Source organism: Somniosus microcephalus, chromosome 5 (assembly GCF_052327205.1).
Source record: "Somniosus microcephalus isolate GS21.2 chromosome 5, FLI_Smic_1.0, whole genome shotgun sequence".
In the NCBI taxonomy this organism is placed as follows: domain Eukaryota; kingdom Metazoa; phylum Chordata; class Chondrichthyes; order Squaliformes; family Somniosidae; genus Somniosus; species Somniosus microcephalus.
Window position 1 is genome coordinate 205,472,358 of NC_140991.1, and position 25,359 is coordinate 205,497,716.

A 25,359-nucleotide genomic window follows, 5' to 3' on the forward strand; every position below is an offset into this window, starting at 1 on the left:
ACTGGGGGTGGGTAGGGTCTTTGGTGATGGTCCGTGACCTCCGTAAACAGCGTTTCTGGTATATGTGCTCTATGGTCGGTAGCCGGGTGCCGGTAATGCGTTGGGCAGTTTTGACTACCCACTGCAGGGCTTTCCGGTCATAGTAGCTACAGCTGCCATACCATACTGTGATACAGTTCGTCAGGATGCTCTCTATTGTGCAGCGGTAAAAGTTAGAGAGGATCAGGGGTGACAGGTTACATCCCTTCAGCCTCCTTAGGAAATATAGGCGCTGCTGGGCCTTCTTCACCAGAGAGGAGGTATTGAGGGACCAGGAGAGGTCTTCCGTGATGTGGACTCCGAGGAACTTAAAGCTGTCCACCCTTTCCACCACAGCCCCATTGATGTGGATGGGGGTGCTGAGCGGTTCGGATCGCTCACCCCTTAGTTCTGATCCCCGGACTTATTGGCAGATAGCGATATAGACAAACGAGCAGACCAGTGGTTTGGTACAAAGAAAACCAAAATTTATTAACAGAGAAAATAAGATAACAACACTATACAAAAGAATGATATGAATGTAGTACACTTACACTTAACAGGGGAGGAGAAACGGCACATTGAGGGGAAAATGACTAAAATGACAATTTTAGCAATCCCCTTAACTCCCACCCTCTAAACCTCGCTAGGCTATCTTATGAGGGGTCAGAATTCCATGCTCACTAGTCCGAGTCGTTTAAACAGACGAGAATCTTGCTTCTTTGCCCTGCTGCCTTTCGATGCCACGTGGTTTCAATGCTGCACAGGGTACCGTCCAGATGAAAATACCCCAGTAATAAAACAGTCTCTGGCAGGGTATCTCACCTCTCGGGACGGGCTCTTCTTCGTAGGTCCTCTTCCTGGGGTGGTGGCAGACAGGGCGCGGGAGGCGAGGAGAGAGAGCATAGCTTCCTGAGGGGCTATATTTATACTCCTCTCGGTAGCCCTTATCTGCTCAGCAAATCAGTTTAGTCCTTTGTATGATTTGGGTGAGCTCGTTTAAATGTTTAAAAACGTTTATAAAAATGACCTGTAGAGTGATAGTTGTTATGTCTAAAGTAGCCTCGAAACCCTGGCTGTTGTTAAAGACAAGTTGTGAATTGCTCCCATTCAGGCTTAATGTTTCTGGTGAGCGGTTCCCGATTTTAAAATGCAGAGAGCCTAATGGCTTGATGGAGCCCATTCCCACTTGAGGACTGGAATGTTAGTCTTTTGTCCATTTCATCAGTCTTTACAAAATCCTTGATTAGTTTAAAACTTGAACTCCTTGACCTGCTTACTTTGCAAAACCTTTGCTTTAAAATCACATTCGGCCTGGTCACGAGGTTTACGCCATCCATTTTGGGTGCCCTGGTTTTAAAATCAGTCCAACCAGGGTCTCTTTTAATTAAATAATCTTCGGGGCGGGGCGGGGGGGGGAACTGCCTGAATCTTGCGAAACTTACAAAGTAAAATATTAAAATAGCACAGTTTGAGTGTTTAGTATTACACAAAATTTGTGGCACAAAACTAAGTGCTGTTTTAAATATTCTGCATTTGCACTTAAAAAGTTAACTGTTCAGTCAGATGTGACATTTAAAATTATGGCATTTACTGTAGTCTGAAACCAATTGTGTCATTATAGCACCCCAAGAGAGAGGTTGCTGTTGAACTGTGACTGAATATTAATCCATACAGGCACTGTTATTAACATGGTCTTAATTGGTGGGGATAGGGGTGGGTAGGGGTTAAAGACCTTGTGTAGGCTAAAGTCTGTTTCTTGGATATGGTTCAAGATTCAAATTGTATGTATTCATTTTACTAATTTTAGGAACTGATTTGCCCTGGTTTCACCAGTTGCTCTTAGAATCTAATGCTCTTTTTTTTTTAAAGTGCAGAATCTTCAAAAGTCAGTTCTTATTGTCTAATAGATTGATGTTCTTGTACAAATAAAACTACAGTGTAATTGTTTTAATTGCATATTTAATTCCTTATTTGTAAGGACTGTTGTGAACCAAGTATGAAATGTGTTTTTATATTTATTATTATCTAACTAGTTAATGTTCTATGGTGTTGCTCATGTTGGAAGTTTTATAAGTACGGGGTATTATACCAGATAGTATTATCAGGGACAAATACAGAAATGCTGGAAACACACAACAGGTCAGGCAGCATCAGTGGAGAGAACAGAAGTGTATATTTCAGATGTGCACCCTTTGTCAGATTTGGAAGACTTACAGATGAACGGTTTTTAAAAAGGAACAGATCGCCTAGAAGAGATGTGACTGAATAAAACAATATATGCAAAAATATTACAGATGCTGGAAATCCGAAACAAAAACGGAAAATGTTGAAAGCACTAATAAAACAATATAAACACAAAGCAAAAAAAAACCCCTCATTGGCCCGGATGTTGCAGGGCTGATGACTGCGTACACCGTCGTAAGTCCTCAGAATGGCCCCCCAAATTTCTGCATGTGTGAAAACCCGGAACTTGTGAGCTGTCAAGTTTCACATTGACAGATCCTTCGCATCCGCTGCAAAAACACTTTTGCTGTCGCAGAGTTGGGCTATTTACCCAACTACTGTCCAGCAAATGTCCACGAAACCCTTGTGCCTGGTAAAAGCAGGCATCAGGCCTTTTACCAGCGTAAGGGTTAAAATAAGTTTTTAAAATGATTAAAACATACACATACATTTAAAATTAGTTAAAAATGATAGAGAGGATAGCTTATGAGGGTAAGCTAGCAAGAAATATTAAAACAGACAGCAAGAGCTTCTACAAGTATATAAAAAGGAAGAGAGTAGCTAAAGTACACATTGGTCCCCTAGAGGATGAGTCTGGGGAATTAATAATGGGAAACGGGGAAATGGCGGAGACTTTGAACAAATACTTTGTATTGGTCTTCACTGTAGACACTAAAAGTATCCCAATAATGGATGATCAAGTGGCTATTAGGGTGGGGGGGAACTTAAAACAATCAGAGAGAAAGTACTAGGCAAACTAATGGGACTAAAGGTGGACAAGTCCCCTGAACCTGATGGCGGGCATCCTAGGGTCTAAAAGAGGTGGCAGCAGAGATAGCGGATGCATTGGTTGAAATCTACCAAAATTCCCTGGATTCTGGAGAGGTCCCAGCGAACTGGAAAACCGCAAATGTAATGCCCCTAATTAAGAAGAGGGAGACAGAAAGCAGGCAACTATCGACCAGTTATCCTAACATCTGTCATTGGGAAAATGCTGGAGTTCATCATTAAAGGAGTGGTAGCAGGACATTTAGAAAACCATAATATAGTCAAGCAGAGTTAGCATGGTTTTATGAAAGGGAAAGCATGTTTGACAAATTTGCTGGAATTCTTTGAGGATGTAACAAGCAGGGTGGATAAAGGGGAACCAGTAGATGTCATGTATTTGGATTTCCATAAGGCATTCGATAAGGTGCCACATAAAAGGTTACCACACAAGATAAGAGCTCACGGGGTTGGGGGTAATATATTAGCATGGATAGAGGATTGGCTAACTAACAGAAAACAGAGTCGGGATAAATGGATCATTTTCAGGTTGGCAAACTGTAACTAGTGGGGTGCCACAGGGATCAGTGCTGGGGCCTCAACTATTTACAATCTATATTAATGACTTGGATGAAGGGACTGAGTGTAATGTAGCCAAATTCGCTGATGATACAAAGATAGGTGGGAAAGCAAATTGTGTGGAGGACGCAAAGAATCTCCAAAGGGATATAGTTAATGTAGTGTATGTAACCTGTACTACCTTAAGGGGATACCTTAAGGTGATGACTACTTTTTAACGGCTCCTGTACATTGTAGTACCGGTGGTGACCACACCGGTATATAAACCCCGCGGAGCAAAGTGTACCTCAGTTGCGCCCTGACCCTCAATCACCAAAGACCTGTTTACTTACTTCTGTAGTCTGTGTCCTGTTATTCAGTATAACTGCACTTGTAAACACAGACTCAACAGTTAGGCTAAGTGAGTGGGCAAAAATCTGGCAGATGGAGTTTAATGTGGGAAAATGCGAGGTTATCCACTTTGGTAGGAGAAATAAAAAAGCAAATTATTATTTGAATGGGGAGAGATTACAAAATGCTGAGGTACAGAGGGATCTGGGGATCCTTGTACATCAATCATAAGAAGTTAGCATGCAGGTACAGCAAGTAATTAGGAAGGCAGATGAAATGTTGGCCTTTATTGCAAAGGGAAGTCCTGTTGCAACTGTGCAGGGCGTTGGTGAGACCACACTTGGAGTACAGCGTACAGTTTTGGTCTCCTTATTTGAGGAAGGATATACTTGCATTGGAGACAGTTCAGAGAAGGTTCACGATGTTGATTCCAGAGATGAAGAGGTTGTCTTATGAAGAAAGGTTGGGCCTATACTCCTTGGAGTTTAGAAGAATGGGAGGGGATCTTATTGAAACATATACGATTCTGAAGGGGCTTGACAGGTTAGATGCAGAGAGGATGTTTCCCCTCGGGGAATCTAGAAGTAGGGGGCATAATTTCAGAATAATGGAGCACCCTTTTAAATCGGAAATGAGGAGGAATTTCTTTGAGGGTCGTGAATCTTTGTAATTCTCTTCCCCAGAGAGCTGTGGAGGCTGGGTCATTGAATATATTTAAGGTAGAGATAGACAGATTTTTGAAAAGTAAGGGAGTTATGGGGAGCGGGCAGGGAAATGTAGTTGAGGCCAAGATCAGATCAACCATTAACTTATTGAATGGCGGAACAGGCTCGAGGGGCCAAATGACCTGCTGCTCCTACGTCTTATGTTCTTATACATTTCAAATTAGTTTAGGTAAATTTTGCCCCATTTTAAAATGTTTACATTTATTTTTCAAAAATTTACATTTTTATTTTAAATGCTTAATTAAAGGGTCTTAATTAATTTTGAACATGGGATCATTTATTTTTATTTAAGTGGTAATTCTTATTTATTTGGGGATTTCTAAATATGCTTATGCGGATTCCGTATGTAAATGGAACCCCCATAACCATCATGGGAATCCCCCTTTTTGCTTGGTTGACCAGGCCCATGTGATCCCAGGGATGCTTGTGAACCGCGGGGGCCCCTGAGATCTGTGGGCTTTTAAACAGGCCCAGGATCCGAATCTCTGGAGACACCGGGTACGTTCGGATTCGGTTTCCGGTTTGGAGGCGTATTCTTCTAGTACGCCTCCGAGCGCAAATTCAGGGCCATTGTCTAATGTTAATATCACTTCAACAATTTAATGATCTCCTGTTTTCCATTTAAGCACTTTACAGATCTTTTAATTTAACCGTCCTAAAGTGTGGTGCCCAGAATTGGCCACAATACTTCAGCTGGAGCCTAACCAGTGATTTATTAAGGGAATTAGGGGTTATGGGGAGCGGGCAGGGAAGTGGACATGAGTCTAGGTTCGGATCAGCCATGATCCTATTGAATGGCAGAGCAGGCCCGAGGGGCCGTATGGCCTACTCTTGCTCCTACTTCTTATGTTCTTATTTAAATTGGCATAGGGACAAACCGATTAGAAGGTTAAATGTGTGGCTGATAGAGTGGTGTGGGAGGCAGAGGTTGCAATTCATGGGGCACTGGCACCAGTACTGGGGTAAGTGGGAGCTGTTCTGTTGGGACGGGCTTCACTTAAACCGGCCTGGGATCAGTGTCCTGGCGAATCGAATAACTAGGGCAGTAGCTAGGGCTTTAAAATAATAAAGGGGGCGGGTGAGAGGATTCAGGAAAGAGTAAATTCAAAAGCAGTATGAGAAATGTCAAGGTTGTAGAGCGGTGTAGTGATTTGGTTAAAAATAAGCAGAGTGGGTCAGGAAGGGATACAGAGCTTAACAAAGGTAATAGGGCATTCTGACATCAGGGAAAATAGAAAAAAGTTAAGCTAAAGGCACTATATCTGCGCGAAGCTTTCACAACAAAATAGATGAATTAATAGCACAGATAGAAATAGATGGGTTTGACCTAATAGCCATTATGGAGATGTGGTTGCAGAGTGACCAAGATTGGAAACTAAATATTCCAGAATACTTGACTTTTAGAAGAGATGGGCAAAATTGAAAAGGCACGTATGGGTAGCCCTGATGATAAACAATTAGATAAAGAAAGCAGAGAAAAGGGATCTTGGCTCGGAAAATCAAGATGTCTAATCACTTTGGGTGGAGCTAAGCAACAACAAGAGGCAGAAAACACTGGTGGGAGTAGCTTATAGGCCTCCTAACAGTAGTTGTTGTGTTGGGCACAGTATAAATCAGGAAATTAGAGGTACAAGTAACAAGGGTAATATAGTAATCATGGGGGACTTTACTTTTCATGTAGACTGGGGAAACCAAATTTGCCGTATTAGTGCAGAGGACAAGTTCATGGAGTACATTTGAGATAGTTTTCTCGATCAGTATGTCAAGGAATCAACTAGGTAACAGGCTATTTTAGATCGAGTATTGTGCAATGAGCAGGGTTAGTTAATAACCTTCTAGTAAAGGGGCCTCTGGGGAAGAGTGATCATAATATGATAGAATTTTATATTGAGTTTGAGAGCGATTTAGTTAAGGCCGTAACTAGGGTCTTAAATCTGAACAAACCAAACTACATGGGTATGAGGGGCAAGTTGGCTAAGGTAGATTGCGAAACTAGATTAAAAGATATGACGGTAGATGAGCAATGGCACATATTTAAAGAAATCATTCATAATTTGCAACAGATATACATTCCCTTACGGAATAAAAAACCCCATGGGAAACGTGGTCCAACCATGGCTAACGAGAACTTAAAGGTAGTATCAGATTAAAGGAAGAGACTTGTAATGTTGCTAAAGAGTCGTAAGCCTAAGGATTGGGAGGATTTTGGAATTCAGCAAAAGAGGACCAAGAAATTGATAGAGAAAGAAAATAGAATGAGTAGACTAGCAAGAGATATAAAAACAGATTGCAAAAGCTTCTATAAGGTCTAAAAAGAAAAAGATTAGCAGAAGTAAATGTGGGTCCCTTCAGGCAGAGACAGGAGAAATTATAACAGGGAATAAGGAAATGGCAGAGATATTAAACAATTATTTTGTATCTGTCTTCATAGAAGAAGACCCAATAAACATTCCGGAAATACTGGGGAACCAAGTGTCTAGTGAGCATGAGAAACTTAAAGAAATTAGTATTAGTAAAGAGATAGTAATGGAGAAATTAATGGGACTAAAAGCTGACAAACCCCCTGGACCTGATGGCCTACATCCTAGGGTTTTAAAAGAGGTGGTGGCAGAGATAGTGGATGCATTGATTTTGATCTTCCAGAATTCCCTAGATTCTAGAATGGTCCCTGTGGTTTGGAAGGTAGCAAATGTAACCCTGCTATCTAAGAAAAAGGAGAGAGAGAGAAAACATTGGACTACAGACCAGTTAGCCTGACATCAGGTAGGGGTGTGGTAACCGGGCAGTTAAAAAAAATCATCATATGATTGGGTAGAGTCAACACTGATTTATGAAAGGGAAATCGTGTTTGACAAATCAGAGATTTTTGAGGTTGTAACTAGCAGGATAGATAAGTGGGAAACAGTGGATGTAGTGTATTTGGATTTTCAGAAAGCATTCGATAAGGTGTCGCACAAGAGATTATTACACAACATTAGGGCTCATGGGATTGGTGGTGATATATTTGCATTGATTGAGGATTGGCTAACGGACAGAAAACAGTAAAATTAAATGGGTAATTTTTAGGTTGGCAGACTGTAACTAGTGGGATACTGCAAGGATCGGTGCTTGGGCCTCCGCTATTTACAATCTATATCAATGAGTTAGATGAGGGGACCGAGTGTAGTGTATCCAAGTTTGCTGACGATACAAAACAAGGTGAGAAAGTAAGTTGTGAGGAGGACGCAAAGAGGCTGCAAAGGGATATAGACAGATTAAGTGAGTGGAGAAGAACATGGCAAATGGAATATAATGTGGAGAAATATGAAGTTACCCACTCTGGTAGGAAAAATAGAAAAGCAGTGTATTTTTTAAATGGTGAGAGATTGGGAAATGTTGGTATTCAGACGGACCTGGTGTCCTTGTACACGAATCACTGAAAGTTAACATGCAGGTACAGCAAGCAATAGGGAAAACAAATGGTATGTTAGTCCAATCTTTTTGTAATAAAGGCTATGAGTAAAGCAGTCTTACTGCATTTATATAGGGCCTTGGTGAGAACACACCTGGAGTACGATGCACAGTTTTGGTCTCCTTACGCAAGGAAGGATATACTTGCCTTTTGTCTTTAGAGGGAGTGCAACAAAGGTTCACTAGACTTGATTCCTGAGATGGGGGGATTGTCCTATGAGGAGACTGAGCAGACTGGGCCTATATTCCCTAAAGCTTGATGAATGAGAGGTGATCTCAGTGTAATGTATAACATTCTTAAGGGGTTTGACGGGGTAGATGCTGGTAGGATGTTTCCCCTGGCTGGGGAGTCTCGAACTACAGGTCACAGTCTCCGAATAAAGGGTTGACCATTTCAGACTGATGAGAAATTTCTTCAATCAGAGTTTTGAATCTTTGGAATTCTCTACTTCAGAGGGCTGTGGATGCTTAGTTGTTGAGTATATTCAAGACAGAGATTGATAGATTTTTGGATACTAAGGGAACCAAGGGATATGGGGATAATGTGGAAAGGTGGAGTTGAAGTAGAAGATCTGCCATGATCTTATTGAATGGTGGAGCAGGCTCAAGGGGCCAAATGGCCTTCTCCTCCTATTTATGATTAGTATAATTTCCTTGCTTTTGTATGCTGTGCCTTTATTTATAAATCCAAGGATACTGTATGCCTTTTTAACAGCCTTCTCAACTTGTCCTGCCACCTTCAAAGACTTGTGTACATACACCCCCAAGTGTCTATTCCTGCACCACATTTAAAATTATCATTTAGTTTATATTGCCCCTCATTCTTCCTACCAAAATAAATCACTTTACACTTCATTAAATTTCATCTGCCATGTGTCTATGCATTTCACCAGTATGTCCAAGTCCTCCTGAATTCTGCAACTGTCCTCCTCACTGTTTTGCTACATTTCCAAGTTTTGTGTCAACAGCAGACTTTGAAATTATGCCCTTTGTACCCAAGTCTAGGTCATTAATGTACATCAAAAAGCACAGTGGTCCCAACACTGACCCCTAGGGGACACCACTGCACACTTCCCTCCAGTTTGAAAAACAACCATTCACTGCTGCTACTCTGCTTTCTGTCCCATAGACAATTTTGTATCCGCGCAGCCAGTTCCCCTTTAATCCCATGGGCTTCAATTTTGTTAACAAGTTTATCATGTACTTTATCAAACCCCTTTTGAAAGTTCATATACACATCAATCACATTGCTACGAACAATGACTGACAAGTAAAGACTATCTGGTCCATCAAGCCTATCCCACAGAATTGCAATACTTTGTGTATCACAACAGATACACTCCACCCCACCCAAAACCATGTGATCTCCTGGGAGAGGCAAAAAACCCAGGCCAATTTGGGGGGAAAAAATCTGGGAAATTCCTCTCTAACCCATCTAGGCAATCAAAACTAGTCCAGGAGATCACTCTGGCTCTGAATTCCCTGCAGTACCTACCTTCTGTAAGAGGTGATCTCCGCCCCAGGCAGAAACAAATCCCGCTCTCGCTTGAAGGAATTCGGCGAGACCCCATCCACCACACGAGATGGCAGCCTGTTCCAGAGGTCCACTATTCTCTGGGAAAAGAACAACCATCTGACATCTAACCTAGATCAAGCCTTATACAACTTAAATTTGTAACCCCTAGTCCTGCCTAACCTATTTAATTGAAATAAACTCTCAGCTGGAATACAATCTATTCCCTTCATTATCTTAAACCTCAATCAGATCCCCCTAAGTCTACACTTCTCTAAGGTATAGAATCCCAGCTCTCAGCCTATCTTGATAACGAAGATGCTTCAGACTGGGAATTAGTCTAGTAGCCCTCCTCATCAACCCCCTCCTTTACTTCATCAAAGAACTCAAATTAAGTTTGTCAAACATGACTTGCTTTTAACAAATCTGTGCTGACTTTTATTTATTAACCCATATTTTTCAAGAGCCAATTAATTTTGTCCCGGATTATTGTGTCTCAAGTTTCCCCACCACTGCCAATGAGCTAACTGGCTTGTAATTGAGTTTATCCCTCTCTTTTTGAACAGGGGTATAACATTTGCAATCTCCAGTTCTCTGGCACCACTCCCATATCTAAGGAGGCAATTCCCACCCTTGCTTCCCTCAGCTACCTTGGATGCATACCATCTGGACCGGGTGACTTTTACATTGAGCGCTGCCAACATTTTCAATATCTCCTCTTTATTGATTTTTATCCTGTCCATTTTCTCTCCTACCTCCTCCTTTACTGTGACAGAGGCAGCATCTTCCTTTTTATTGAATACAGATGCAAAGCACTCATTTAGTACCTCAGCCATGCCCTATGCCTCAAAGAAACTCTCCTTTTTGGTCCCTAATTGGCCCCACCCTTTAACTTTTTTTACTATTTAAATGTTTATTAAAGACTTTGGGGTTCCATTTTATGTTGCCCGCTAATCTATCCTCCTATACTCTGCCCTTTTATTTCCTTTTTTCAATTTTCCTCTTTTTTTATATTCAGCTTAATTCTCTACTGTATAACAACAACAAAAACTTGCATTTATATAGTGCCTTTAATGTAGTAAAACGTCCCAAGGCCCTTCACAGGAGAGTTATCGAACAAAATTTGATATCTAGGCCACATGTAATATTAGACCAGATGACCAAATGCTTTGTCAAAGCGATAGGTTTTAAGGAGAGTCTTAAAGGAGGTAGAGAGGCAGAGAGCTTTAGGGAGGGTAGTCCAGAGCTTCGGGCCTTGGCAGCTGATGGCATGGTCGCCAATGGTGGAGTGGTTAAAATCGGGAATGCTCCAGAGGCCAGAGTTGGAGGGACGCAGATATCTTGGAGGATTGTAGGGCTCGAGGCGACAACAGAGGTAAGGAGGGGCAAGGCCATGGAGGGATTTGAGAAAAAGGATGAGAATTTTAAAATCGAGGTGTTGCTTAACCGGGAGCCAATGCAGGTCAACGAGCACAGGGGTGATGGGTGAACGGGACTTGGTGCGAGTTAGGACATGGGCAGCAGAGTTATGGATGGCCTTAAGTTTACGGAGATTGGAAGATGGGAGGCCGGCCAGGTATGCGTTTGAATAGTCAAGTCAAGAGGTAACAAAGATATGGATGAGGGTTTCAGCAGCAGATGGACCTGACATTTATCATAAGCCTCCTTTTTCTGTTTCATTTTAATATCTATATCTTTAGTCATCCAGGGAATTCTCGCTTTAGATGCCCTTCCATTCCATCTCATGAGAATGTTTCTAGTCTGTACCCAAAATATCTCCTATTCAGAGGCCTCCCATTGCTCATTTACTGTTTTACCTGACAATCTTTCTTTGATTCCAACCAACTGGGCCAGATCTCTTCAACTCGCTGAATTTAGCTCTCCTCCAGTTGAGTACTTTCACATTTGATTTTTCCTTGTCTTTTTCTATAACTACTCTAAATGTAATGTATATACCTTTTTTAAGGGGGGAACTATCTTTTACAGCTCATGTATACTGCAGTACCGGCAGTGACCACACCTGTATATAGCACTGAGTAGTAATCTGTACAGATCAGTTCCAGTGTGAGCCACGTTGAGTAAACACCTGTTGTACCGTTCTCCTGCAGTCTGTGTCTTATTATACACGGACACAACACTAAGCATAATATTGTAATCACTGGTTCCCAAAAGCATCCCCACTGAAACATGCTCCGTTTGCCCTGATGAATGTTAGAAAATTTTGCAAGCTGCACATTGTTAGATGGCAATGGATGTGGTTGTAACTTCCTTCAACTGTTCTGGGAGGGATGAAATTCCAGTTCTTTGTACTTCTTTGCAAATATTTATTTATAGAAACTCTTCCCTAAACTACTGACTAGTTCCCTTGTCCACAACTAGGTTAACTTAAAATGAGCAGGGCATTAATTTTAAGCAGGTTCAACAAACCCCCTCCTAGCAAATGTGCAGTAACTTTTAAACATTTTTGCAGCACTGATTGAATTGCACATTTCCCTATCTAAATACAAAATCTGATATTGGCCCAGATTTTACATATGAACAATGATGGGCAGGTAAAGACCCTCTGGTCCATCAAGCCTGTCCCCCCACAATTGCGACACCTTGTGCATCACAATATATACTCTTCCCTGTAAACTGTGCGATTTGACATTGAATTCACCCACTTGACCTTGCACTTCTTTCTCAGTCATTTTTTGCCCAACTCTGCCCTGCCTCCGCTCATCTGTTGCTGAAATCCGCATCCATGCCTTTGTTTCTTCTAAATTTGACTATTCCAACACATTCCTGGCACGCATCCCACGTTCTTCTCCATAAACTTAAGGTCATCCAAACCTCTGCTGTCTGTGTCCTAACTCTCTCCAAGTCCCGTTTACCCATCACCCCTGTGCTCGTTGACCTACATTGGCTCTCGTTTAAGCAACGCCCCCATTTTAAAACGCTCATCCATGGCCTCGCCCCTCCCAATCTCTAATCTCCTCCAGCCCGACAATCCTCCAATTCTGGCCTCTTGAGCATCCCCGATTTTAATCGCTCCACCATTGGCGGCTGTGCCTTCAGCTGCCTAAACCTCTCCGCCTTTCTACATCTCTTTCCTCCTTTTTAAGATGCCCCTTAAAACCTACCTCTTTGACCAAGCTTTTGGTCATCTGCCCTGATATCTCCTTATGTGGCTCGGTGTCAAATTTTGTTTGATAATGCTCCTGTGAAGCACTTTGGGAGGTTTTACGATGTTAAAGATGCTATATGAATACAAGTTGTTGTTGGGCTGTTAATTTCACAATCCTTCAATCTAATTGGTTAAGGAGATGCAAAGTTGCTTGCCCTGTTTACTCTGTTTCCAAATGCTCTGTTTCCCTCACTGTGATATCACTTTGAACAACTTGCAACACATAATTTGTAAACGTGCAAGGGAACATCTAACTAACGGCAGATGCTGTTAGATGACCTGCTACAGCAAATTATGGCACATATTTAGTAGTGATTCTCTTGACTTTTTCCTCAGTCTTTAGAATGGCCGTGGCTCCTTCCAGCTCCTGCTTTGTAGCTCTGCCACCTGCCACAGAGGCTGCATATACAATATTTGGAAAAAATTCAGCAAGGCCTGGCAATGAAGTTCAAGAAGTCATTTATTTCCCTGCTGCTTCTCATGAACCAGGATCCAAGGTTCAGGTAAGAAAACATTTTATTTTCTTCACCTGCAAATTGTTATTTTTAAGTTTGGTTTACTTCAGAATAAAATTTCGCATGTTCTACACCTTGATCAAATTCTATTTGTTTTGCATAACTTAACATATTTCAGGAATGTGTTATTTAAAATAATCCTAGGAATCAATTTTCATATTAAAAAGATTGCCCTGAGGAATATTCTGCCTTATCCTATTACCTTCCAGCTCAATAGATAAGAAAGTAAATTTGTTTACCTGGCATTCATACTGTATTTTTAAATTCTCAAATGGCTGACCCATTACCAGAATGATTGTGGGCTTTATACTCACCCTACTGTCATAGTTGTTATGTTCATTAATAACTAGACATTCTTATTATGAACACAGCTAGCTTCTAGCTAGTTATTTATTCAGTACACGTTCTCTAGGTACAGTATCTGTAGAGGCTTCCATGTGTGCTCCTGTGTACAGGCTGCCATCTTGACTGTTGCCTTCTGGGTAGCCGAGTGCCTCATAGGTAATGTCGTCTTAAACATACAGCTATATACAGCTCTACACAGCTCCACCTAGTGTCCACTATAGAATGACATGCTATTGATCACTACATCCCCCTTTCTTTGAGGTTAACAAAATCAATATCAATCAACTTTCAAGAAAACAATAAAGATAATATCAGTAACACTTTTGTTAGTGCTCTATAAACATAAACATTTTCAAAACAGTCAACACATTTTCAAAGCTTTACATAGACTTAATCTTTGAGTACAATCAGGCTCTTTTACTTCACGTGTGGATCTTCTCAACACGGGTAAGTCTGATGTGTCTTCATGAGATTGTTCTGGCGGTGAATGACAAGATACAGTTGTGGCATTGTCATCAATCTGGTCTTGAATAGTCTCTTGTGTTTTTAGGAGGGAATGGCGGTTCCTCCTGAGAATCTGTCCTTCCTCAGTTCTAACAGTGTATGACCTTGGTCCTACTTCCTCAAGAACTGTAGCTTTCCTGTTCCATGCATCTGGATCCTCAATCCTGACAACATCATCCTTTGTCAATGGTTTTAGAGTTTTGGATGACTTGTCATAGTATGATTTCTGTTTCAGCTTTAACAGTTGAAGTCTGTCTCAGTTCCTCACTTTGCTGTTCTTTTGCACAGCAGGGTAGCGTGGTGCACAACTTGCGACCCATTAGTAGTTCAGCAGGTGAAGAACCACAGTCTAAAGGTGAGGCTCGGTAGCTCAGCAGGGCGAGATAAGGATCAGACTTGCTTTCTGTCGCTTTCTTCAGTAGCTGCTTGAGAACTTGAACACCTTTCTCTGCCTTACCATTTCACTGAGCATACAAAGGACTGGATGTGATGTGCTGAAAGTCATAATGTGCTGCAAACTGTTGCCACTCCTTACAGTTGAAGCATGGACCATTGTCGCTAACGGCAATCCTGGGAATTCCATGTCTGGCGAAGATGGATTTCACATGCATTATGACACTGCTTGCTGTGGTGCTTGGGAGCAGCGCCATCTCAGGATAGTTAGAATAGTAGTCAATCACTATTAGATAGTCTTTACCATTTAAATGAAAAAGGTCCATACCAACCTTTTGCCATGCTGCTGTTGGTATGTCAGCTACTATCATTGGTTCCTTTGCTTGTTTGCTTTGGTGTTTCTGACATGTCTCACATTTGCCTATCATGTTCTCAATGTCCTTATTTATGCCAGGCCAATAAACAGTGTCTCTTGCTCTCTTGCATTTTTCAATTCCGAGGTGTCCCTCATGAATCCTTTTGAGCATGTCTTGATGTAGAGCCTGTGGAATGACTATTCTGTTCTGTTTTAGTAATAGTCCACTTGCGACACTCAATTCTGACCTTATGTGAAAATATTTTGGACAGGAACCTTTTGGCCAACCATGATGAATGTTCTCTATTACTGTTTGTAATACTGTATCTTTTACTGTTTCTTCTGCTATTTGCTTTGATTTTGTGTCTGACACGGGCAGCGCAGCAGTGACCATACTCACATGAACATCCACGTCTTCTTCAGTAGAGCTCACATGACTCATTGTGGGTGCTCGGGATAGTGCATCTGCTAAGACTATGTATTTGCCTGGTGTGTAGATCAGTTCAAAGTCATATCTTTGCAGCTTCATCATGAGTCGTTGAATCCTTGGAGACATCTCAGGTTTTTTTTTTATGATGGCAACCAGAGGGCTGTGGTCTGTCTCAACTGTGAAGGTGGGAAGTCCATATATGTAGCCATGAAACTTTTCTAGTCCAACTACCAAGCCTTTTCAATCTGGGCGTATCGACACTCCGTATCAGTCATAGACCTGGAGGCATAGGCAACAGGCTTCCAATCTTCACCATCTGCTTGTAGCAAGACTGCACCTAGGCCATCTTTTGATGCATCCGTTGACACTTTGATTCTTTTGGTTGGGTCAAAGAAGGTGAGTACAGGTGTGGTTGTCAGCACTGTTTTGAGGTTTATCCACTCTTGTTCATGTCTTTCTGTCCATGCGAACTCATTTGTTTTATGTAGCAGGTCTCGCAGACAGGCTGTCTTGGCTGACAAGTTAGGAATGAACTTTCCAATGAAGTTTATCATCCCCATGATGCGTAGCACTCCTTTTTTGTCAGTGGGTCGGGGCATGTTGAGTATGACGCTTACTTTTTCCATATCTGGCTCTATTCCTTTACCAGATAGATTATCTCCCAGGAAAGTGACTTCCTGGACGCCAAACTGACACTTGGCTTTGTTGAGCTTCAGTCCATTCCAGCGTATGCTCTGTAGCACTTTAGTCAGGCTCTCATTGTGTTCTTTCAGTGTGGAGCCCCAGATGATGATGTCATCAACATAGACCCGAACTCCTTCCAGACCTTCAATTATGTGTTCCATCGCTCTATGAAAGATTTCAGATGCAGATATTATCCTGAAAGGCATTCTGAGGAAACAATACCTGCCAAATGGTGTGTTGAAGGTACAGTATTTGGTGCTCTCTTCATCCAGTTTTAGTTGCCAAAATCCTTGAGGCATCGAGCTTTGTAAAGTATCTGGCACCTGACATTTCACTGGTGATTTCTTCTCGCTTGGGAATCTGGTAGTGTTCACATTTTATGTTTGCATTTAAGTCCTTTGGATCCATGCATATTCTTAGATCATTGTTCTTTTTCTTTACACATACCATGGAGTTAACCCAGTCTGTTGGCTCCTCGACTTTCCTGATTACTCCTAGTGTGGTCATTCTGTCCAGTTCATTCTTGAGCCGGTCACGCAGGGGTGCTGGAACTCTTCGTGGAGCATGTACCACTGGCTGAGCATCCTCCTTTAGCTGGATCTTGTAAGTGAATGGTAGAACTCCAAATCCTTTGAACACATCCTGGAAATTATTCACTACAGAATCCATTGAGTCATCTGGTCTGCTTATGGCACAGTTTATACGGTAGACTCTTTTGACCAGTTCTAAGTCCTCACAAGCTTTGTCACCCAGTAGTGAATCAAGCCTTTCAGCCACAACAGAAAACATGAGATGATGCACTTTGTCTTTGACTGTCACTTTAAGTCTGCATACACCTAAGCTATCTATTTTCTGTCCATTATAGTCCTTCAGTAGTACTGACTTTTTCTGTATTTTGGGCTTTTCTTTCATATTGTTAATGTCACTCATACTGATTAAGTTTGCTTTTGCCCCAGTGTCCAGTTTCAATGTAACTAATGCTCCATTTATTTGCAGTGGGATCATCCATTTGTCCTCTTTTACTGCATTAACTTTATGTTCAGCATTGTCTATTTCTGAGGGCTGCACATTTTCTGTATCTTTTTTGATATCGTCACATGACACCATTCCTACAAAAAATGTCTCACTTACATCAGTGTCCTCAATCACATTAACTCGTTGCCCTTTTGTTGTTTTTACTTTTGAAAAGCATTGTTTGGCAAAGTGATTCTTTCCATTACACTTTGTGCACATTTTTCCAAACGCTGGGCATTGTCTTAACTGGTGTTTGTAACCACAGCGTTTACAATTAAAAATTTCATCCTCCGATTGCTTTTCATTTCTGTTCTGCCCACGTTTCTTCCCCTTGTAGGACACAGCACCGACAGCAGCATTATCACTCATTACATTCGCATCATTATTGATTTCACTGAAAGTCTTCGCATGATTTCGAGCAGCTCGCTGGCTTTGCATATTTTCACTGCATTTTCCAAATTTAGTTCGGTTTCTCTCAACAGACGTTCCCTGACTTTTTTATCATGAATACCAAACACAATCTGGTCACGAATCATGGATGCTTTGAGCTCAGAGAAATTACATGTCTGTGCTTTCAGTTTCAGATCAGTTATAAAGCAAACAAAAGTCTCATTTTGTTGCTGTGTCCGAGAACGGAAGATGTATCTTTCATACGTCTCATTCTTTTTGGGAGAGCAATGTGCATCAAATTTTTTTAGAACATCTTCTAATTTTTCTCTGTTCTCCGCTGGATTAAATACAAATGTATTAAATACCTCTATCGCCTGTGGGCCTGCAACCATAAGCAGCAACGCTATCTTCCTCGTGTCTGGCTTCGTACTGAATCCGATGGCTGCAATGTAGAGTTCGAATTGTTGTTTAAAAATCCGCCAATTGTAGTCGACATTTTCCTCGAGATTCAAACCTCCTGGTGGCTTCAAATTCTCCATGTCGCTTTTCACAATTTTCAGCAGATCTTCACCACCCTGGTACCATGTTATGTTCATTAATAACTAGACATTCTTATTATGAACACAGCTAGCTTCTAGCTAGTTATTTATTCAGTACACGTTCTCTAGGTACAGTATCTGTAGAGGCTTCCATGTGTGCTGCTGTGTGCAGGCTGCCATCTTGACTGTTGCCTTCTGGGTAGCCTAGTGCCTCATGGGTAATGTAGTCTTAAACATACAGCTATATACAGCTCTACACAGCTCCACCTAGTGTCCACTATAGAATGACATGCTATTGATCACTACAATAGTGTTCAAAGGATTCAGATCATGGTGTAGTATTGTTGGATGTTGACGTCTGGCACCAATTTGACTTCAACGCTGAGCAGCATGTTGATGTGATTCTGTCCATAAAGAGCCCTCCCAGTGGACAATTCTTTTTCTCATCTAATAAATTATAAACGCACTAGTGCTGGGAAGGCACTATCCTGTTACTATAAAATGTTGAGGTTCGTGCTCCGCTCATCACTGAAGTGCTGTAGTTAATGTCCATCATTCCTGGGTTGTTTTAAGTACCATTGTCCTCCAAATATTGTGGCTGCAATTATTTAGTGGACTTTGACAGATTAAACATTCTAATGTAAAATCTTGGTAAATGTAAGCTTAGTTCTTACCTGATGAACGAGGAGGTGCTGGGACACTGACTCAAAAATGACACATGAGCTTTTCTCCCGAGTATTCTTTAAATGTATAACTTCTATTCTCAAGATTTTTATCAGGAAACCTCATTATTCCATGGTGGGGATAGGCTTTTCCAGAGAAACCAGTCATTGGGGAAAGCAGAAAATGTTCATAATGCAGTTAGATCTTTGGACAGCCACACACCATATTGATAAGTCCTCTTGATTATAACTGCATTTGATCAGGAAGAACAATTGTGCCTGATGAACAAAGTGTAAAGGTAGCATAATGGTAATGTCACTGGGCTGGTAATTCAGAGCCGTGGACTAATGATCCAGAGACGTGGCAGCTGGGGAATTTAAATTCAGTTAATTAAATAAATCTGGAATGTGGTTGAATCTTAACTGCTCTCTGAAATGGCCCAACAAGCTACTCAGTTGTAACAAACTGCTAAGAAAAACAATAAGAATAATAAAACCGGACGGACCACCCAGCACTGGCATTGGGCGCACCCAGCCCAGTTGACCCTGCAAAGTCCTCCTCACGAACATCTGGGGACTTGTGCCAAAATTGGGAGAGCTGCCCCACAGAGTAGTTGTAATGAAATCTGTTTGTCTTGGTCCTGTATTCGTTTTGCACTCATGTATATTACCCTCCCCCACTGTGTATAGTTTCACTTCCTCTTTCCCGACTAACCTGGGAGGTTCCAGGTCTTGGCTCTTGGCTCCGCCCCTGACTTCTCTTACATAAATATCCCAGGATCTGTATGACTCATTCCTGTGAACCAGTCGGCGTGTTGAGATGTTAGCTCTGATCTTAGTGATTAAAAGCCAACTTGTTTAAGTCTATAACTTCTAGTTTTGTGGTTATTGAAGGCCCATCAATTTTAATCACTAAAGAATACTAGGATGGATCGACTCCTAAAACCAGAGCATCTGGACTTGGATCCACATTCTGCTGAAGCATCAAATCAATTTGGACACTGGCTCAAATGCTTTGAACTCTTCGTGGGGGCCTCACCCGCTAGCGAGGTAGATAAACTGAGTCTACTGACTACTCGCGTAAGTCATCGGATTTATTCATTCATCCGGGACGCCACCTCTTACACGGAGGCCATCACTATCCTGAAGGCCCAATACCAGAGGCCGGTAAACGAAGTGTACGCCAGACATCTGCTGGCTACACGCAGGCAGCGACCAGAGGAATCAATGGACGATTTCTTACAGGGCCTAAAGGACCTGGTCCGGGACTGTCACTGCAAGGCCGTGACGGCCAACGCGTACTCTGACGAATTGGTCCGCGATTCCTTCATCACGGGCCTCAAATCGAATTATATCCGGCAGAGACTGCTGGAGAAGGAGGTCCTGGACTTAAAAAAGGCAGTGGCCACTGCGCGATCGCTGGACGTGGCCCAGTGAAACTCTGACTCTTATTCTTCCGGCCATGCGGCCCTCACCGCCTCGTGCGCGCCGAGGGGGCTGCCACCTTGGAATCAGCCATCTTCCCCATCCAGGTCTCAGACCAGCTCTACGCTGCCGGAGTCCCCACACAGAAGTTCACCCAGGAGTCCTACTACAGCGGCAATGTCTCGAGGCCCGAAATGCTACTTCTGCGGCCAGGCCAAGCACCCCAGACAACGATGCCCAGCGACGGACGCTACATGCTTCAAATGTAAGAAAAAGGGGCATTTTAGCAAAGTCTGCAGGGGGAATCCGATTTCCAACTCCGTCATCGCCTCGTGCGTGCCGTGCGGGCCGCCATCTTGGGATCCACCATCTTTTCCCGACTCAACGGCCGCCCAGGGCCCAACAGTGGCTTCGATCACGGTGGATCAATCCAGGCCACACCCGTTGACAAAATCCGTGATGGACATACAGGTACAAAAGGTCTAAACAGCATGGAAATGCTGATGGGTTGTCACGCTTGCCATTGCCGATGGTAGAAGAAGCGAGTATAGTGGACCCAGTAGAGTTGTTCCACTCATCCATAGTGGAGTGTCTACCGATAACAAACTCAATGATTGAGAATGAGACAAGGAATGACCCGACTCTTTCACGAGTCTATGATGTAACGGTGGAGGGATGGCCAGCACAGAGCGAACCAACACTGCAAGCATTTGCACAGAGGAAAGAACAACTGTCAGTGTGTCGAGGAACCCTGATGTGTGGATCTAGAGTGGTGATTCCACCCAAACTCCAAAAGAAGGTGCTAAAGGAGCTGCACGAAGGACATCTGGGGGGAGTAAAGATGAAAAATCTAGCAAGAGCGTTTGTGTGGTGGCCAGGCATTGATAGAGACATAGAGGAGATCACGAAGAACTGCCTAGGATGTCAGAGGGTTCAGAATGCGCCACCACAGGCTCCTCTGCACCCATGGGAGTGGCCCTCATCTCCCTGGCAAAGAGTACACATCGACTTTGCTGGTCCATTTATGGACTCGATGTTTCTAATAGCGGTAGATGCCCACTCCAAGTGGCCAGAAGTAATTAAGATGACCACCACCACGACGGAAAAAACCATCACGGTAATAAGGACTATGTTTGCTCGGAATGGCCTGCCAGAACAGATCTGTTCTGACAATGGACCGCAATTTGTATCTGAGGAATTTAAGAAATTCTTAAAGAGCAATGGGGTTAAACATTACACGTCAGCCCCATACCATCCCGCCTCCAATGGATTGGCTGAAAGGTTTGTCCAGGCCTTCAAGAAGGCCGTAAAGGCCATGAGTAATGAAGACATAAGTTTACAGCATAAGGTGGATAGTTTTTTGTTGGCATACCGAAATGCAACCCATGCGGTCACGAATCAAACTCCCGCGATGATGTTTTGTAATAGACGCCTACGATGTCGGCTGGATTTACTCAAACCAAACGTCAGAAGGGACGTAGAGAACCGGCAATTCCAGGGCATGAACGAAAGGGCCACTAGATCCTTCCAGACCGGTCAACGAGTTTTGGCCCGGGACTATCGTACTGAGAAATGGCAGCCTGGAACGATTGGAAAAAGGCTAGGCCCGTTGATGTACACTGTGGACATTGGAGACAATATAATAAGGCGCCATGTTGACCAGATCATAGGGTCCGCCACAAATGGGCCCCCGACTTCACCACCTTACCCGGATAAGGTTGAGACTGAGTTACCCAGAACACCTACGTCCGATCTGGTAGTTCTGGAGTCAGAGGAACCTGACACTGTGCTTCGAGCCAATTCAACTTTACCAGAAACACCTACTAGCCCGCTTGAAATGACGACACCACTGCGGCGTTACCCGGACAGAATCCGGAAACCTCCCGAAAGACTGAATCTATGAACTGTCTTAAATAAATCTGTATATATATATGTGATAATGTATGTCCACTATGGACTCAGTATGTTGAAAGCTAAAAAGGGAGGATTGTAGTGTATGTACCCGTCTACCCTTAAGGAAATTATTGTATGTAACCGTTCACCTTTAAGGGAACTACTTTAAGTGTGGCACTACTTGTTTGGCTTCTGTATACTGTAATACCGACAGTGACCACACCAGTATATAAGTGTTGTGACAGGATAACTGGGGCAGATTCGCCCAGACCTTCGAATAGTAAAGACCTGTTTTGTTTGTTACTTCTGAAGTCTGTGTATTTATTAACTGCACAACCCACAGACTTTACAAATGGCTATCTCCAACAAGTGAGAATCTAACCTACGCCCCTTGACATTCAACAGCATTGCCATCTACAAATCCCCCACCATCAACATCCTGGGGGGTCACCATTGACCAGAAACTTAACTGGACCAGCCACAAGAGCATGCCAGAGGCTGGGTATTCTGCGGTGAGTGTCTCCCCTTCTGATTCCCCAAAGCCTTTCCACCAACTACAAGGCACAAGTCAGGAGTGTGATGGAATACTCTCGACTTGCCTGGATGAGTGCAGCTCCAGCAACATTCAAGAAGCTCGGCACCATCCAGGACAAAGCAACCACCATCTTAAACATTCACTCCCTCCACCACCGGTATACTGTGGCTGCAGTGTGTACCATCTGCAAGATGCACTGCAGCAACTCGAAGGCTTCTTCGACAGCACCTCCCAAACCCGCGACCTTTGCCACCTAGAAGGACAAGGGCAGCAGGCGCCTGGGAACACTACCACCTCCAAGTTACACACCATCCTTACTTCTAAATATATCGCCATTCCTTCATCGTCGCTGGGTCAAAATCCTGGAACTCTCTACCCAACAGCACTGTGGGAGTACCTTCACCACACGGACTGCAGCGGTTCAAGAAGGTGGCTCACCATCACCACCTCATGGGCAGTTAGGGATGGGTAATAAATGTCGGCCTTTCCAGCAATGCCCACATCCCAGGAACATATACAAATAAAGGAATTGCTTCTTGGCAGTGTATATGGTTGTCAGTGTAATTCTCCCCCTCCGCTAAGTAAAAGCATAATGCGCCTGAGTGCAGTCTGACAGGAATATTTTTTTTTTCTGCCAGTTTTCCTCCTCTTCCTCCTCCTTTGTGGATAATTTAGTTAAGGGTACCATGTAACTTGGTTCCAAGATAAGGCTCTTATTATGGTAGGGATAATTTATTCATGTGAGCCCAACATGAGGTGTTTGTTTAGAATATACTTCTGAGAGAGCAGCTAGTTTTAGCTTGGTTGGCAGACCTGCTGGTAAATCCCTGAAAGGGGAAAGATTTGAAAGCTCAGCCCTCCCACTGCTAGAAATACAGTGAGAAAAGGGAGAAAGAGACTGGCAATCAGTCACTTTCTAAACAGGAGGCTGAGAGATGCAGAGGTTGAGCTGGAAGCTAAGCTGCAGGTGGCCAATTACTGCAGTTCAAAGTTGTCTTGAAAGAAAAGTACTGCCAAAGGAAGCCAATCGATAACGAGCGAGACAGGCACATGGTTTATTATTGTGATTGAGTGAAGGAAGTGTAATTTTGCTAACTGTTGCTCTGTATTTTTACTTGGTGTCTGTAACATAAAGCAGCTTAATGATTTGCATTAAGCCTAATCTTTCTGAAGTGTTTCTCAGTCGGCCTATTGAAAGACTTGAGAAGTGCATGTGCAGAAGACACAGGTGAAATTGGATTGGGCTTGAAAATGGTCACAGGAAGCCCGCGCCCGTTCAAAGTGGTACAGGCAGCACGGAAAATTTGTGCTCCCTGCTCATTCACATAATTGGAGCGCTGAGCTTGGCGCTAAACATGCTGCTGGTTGACTCCGTGCCCAAGAGGGGGGCCGATATTGGCCAATAAAATTTTGCCTAGGCTCTCTGCTGTCCTTAAAGGTGAGGTGCTTTGTTGCAGAAGCACCTCATTGTCACTCTGCATGCAGCTATGGCTAAACAGGGAAGAGAAAAGGCAAGGAGATTCTCTGATGCAGCACTGGAGGCCTTGATCTGGGAGGTACACAGAAGACAACAGGTCCTCAACCCACAGCGGGACAGGAGGCCTTCCAGGCAGAATGCCAGAAGGCAGTGGGAGGAGATAGTAGAAGCCATCAGTGCCACTTGTGTTGCCCCCAGGACCTGGATACAGTGCCGCAAGAAGTTTAGTGACCTCACTCGAGTGGTACAAGATGAGTGAGTACATCTTCAAATGCCATATCCCACCAACAGCACCATCAGCCTCACACACTGCTCAGTGCACCATTCCCCCATCACTCACCTACCAACAATCTCTATCAATCACGACTCATACCTCACAATCATAGTTTCACCTCACCCTCACACATTTATCACTGCAAGCCTCCCACCCAAAGCTCACACCTTGCTCACAATTCCAGCTATTTAATCATGACTGGCACATCACCCAAACACATTGCACCACACTCACTGACACACTTCCCTTTCTCTTGCAGGCCAAGGTTGCTCAAAACCACCGTGAGCAGCAGCAGACAGACAGAGGGGAAACATGTCTTCAATAGCTTACTGCGCTGGAGGAGACGTGCTGGTGATCATTGGAGGGGCTGTCGCTGAGGCAGTGGCAAGCGGCGAGGTTGAAAGCCTTGTTGATGACGGTATGCTCATACCTAGTCCTTCTCACATCCCACTTCCCCCTCATGGTACAATCTCTTCTCACTTATAAGCTGCTGATGGTGTAAGCATGCACATCTTGCTTTCACCCCCTCCCCTCCCCACAACCCGACCTTTGTGCCTTTCTCCTTTCAGCTACCCAAGAACTGCCAGCAGCCCAGCCTGTCCCCCCAACCTAGAGGAGGAGAGTGAAGGAGTAGAGGAGGCACACTTGCTTGACCTGAAACTCCCAAGCACCAGCTCAGAAAATGACAGTGCACGTACATTAGAGGGTAGTATAGAGGCGGGATTTGCACGTAGTGAGTCACCGGGCACAAGTGGGCTGCAGCCAGCCCAGGGGGAAAAGGTAGCTCGGGTGCCAGCTCCCCAGAGGAAGAGTTCATACAAGAGTTCTGCTGCACAGGATTCAAATGAGGACTTTGATGGAATGGTCTTAAGAAGGGTGATGAGCATGCACATAGAAATGCTAGATGCAATGGCAAGCCTGCCAGAGAGCCTCTTTTCAGTGTCGAGGAACATGGAGGATTCCAGCTCCTACATTACATGGGGCTTTGCATGAATCTTGGAGCTCATGATTTCCAGGATGGAAGTGATGAGCCACTCCATTAGGACACTTGTGGACCCAACCATGATGCTGGGTGTGATGGACGATCTCGCAGCTTCCATTGCAGCACAGGCGGAAGCGACCCAACGGCTGAGTGCTGCACTGGAAGCTCAG

General features: G+C 43.4%; 1 protein-coding gene across 1 annotated transcript in view; it reads left to right on the forward strand.

Moving 5' to 3' along the window:
- The window catches only part of LOC147117530 (secernin-1-like), a 174,557-nt gene that overhangs the window by 41,058 nt on the left and 108,140 nt on the right, over nt 1-25,359 (forward strand). Inside the window, exon 2 of the mRNA XM_085988591.1 lies at nt 13,109-13,275. Within this exon, the coding sequence (XP_085844717.1) occupies nt 13,117-13,275 (159 nt within the window). The 5' untranslated portion in view covers nt 13,109-13,116. The remainder of the gene's footprint in view (nt 1-13,108; nt 13,276-25,359) is intronic.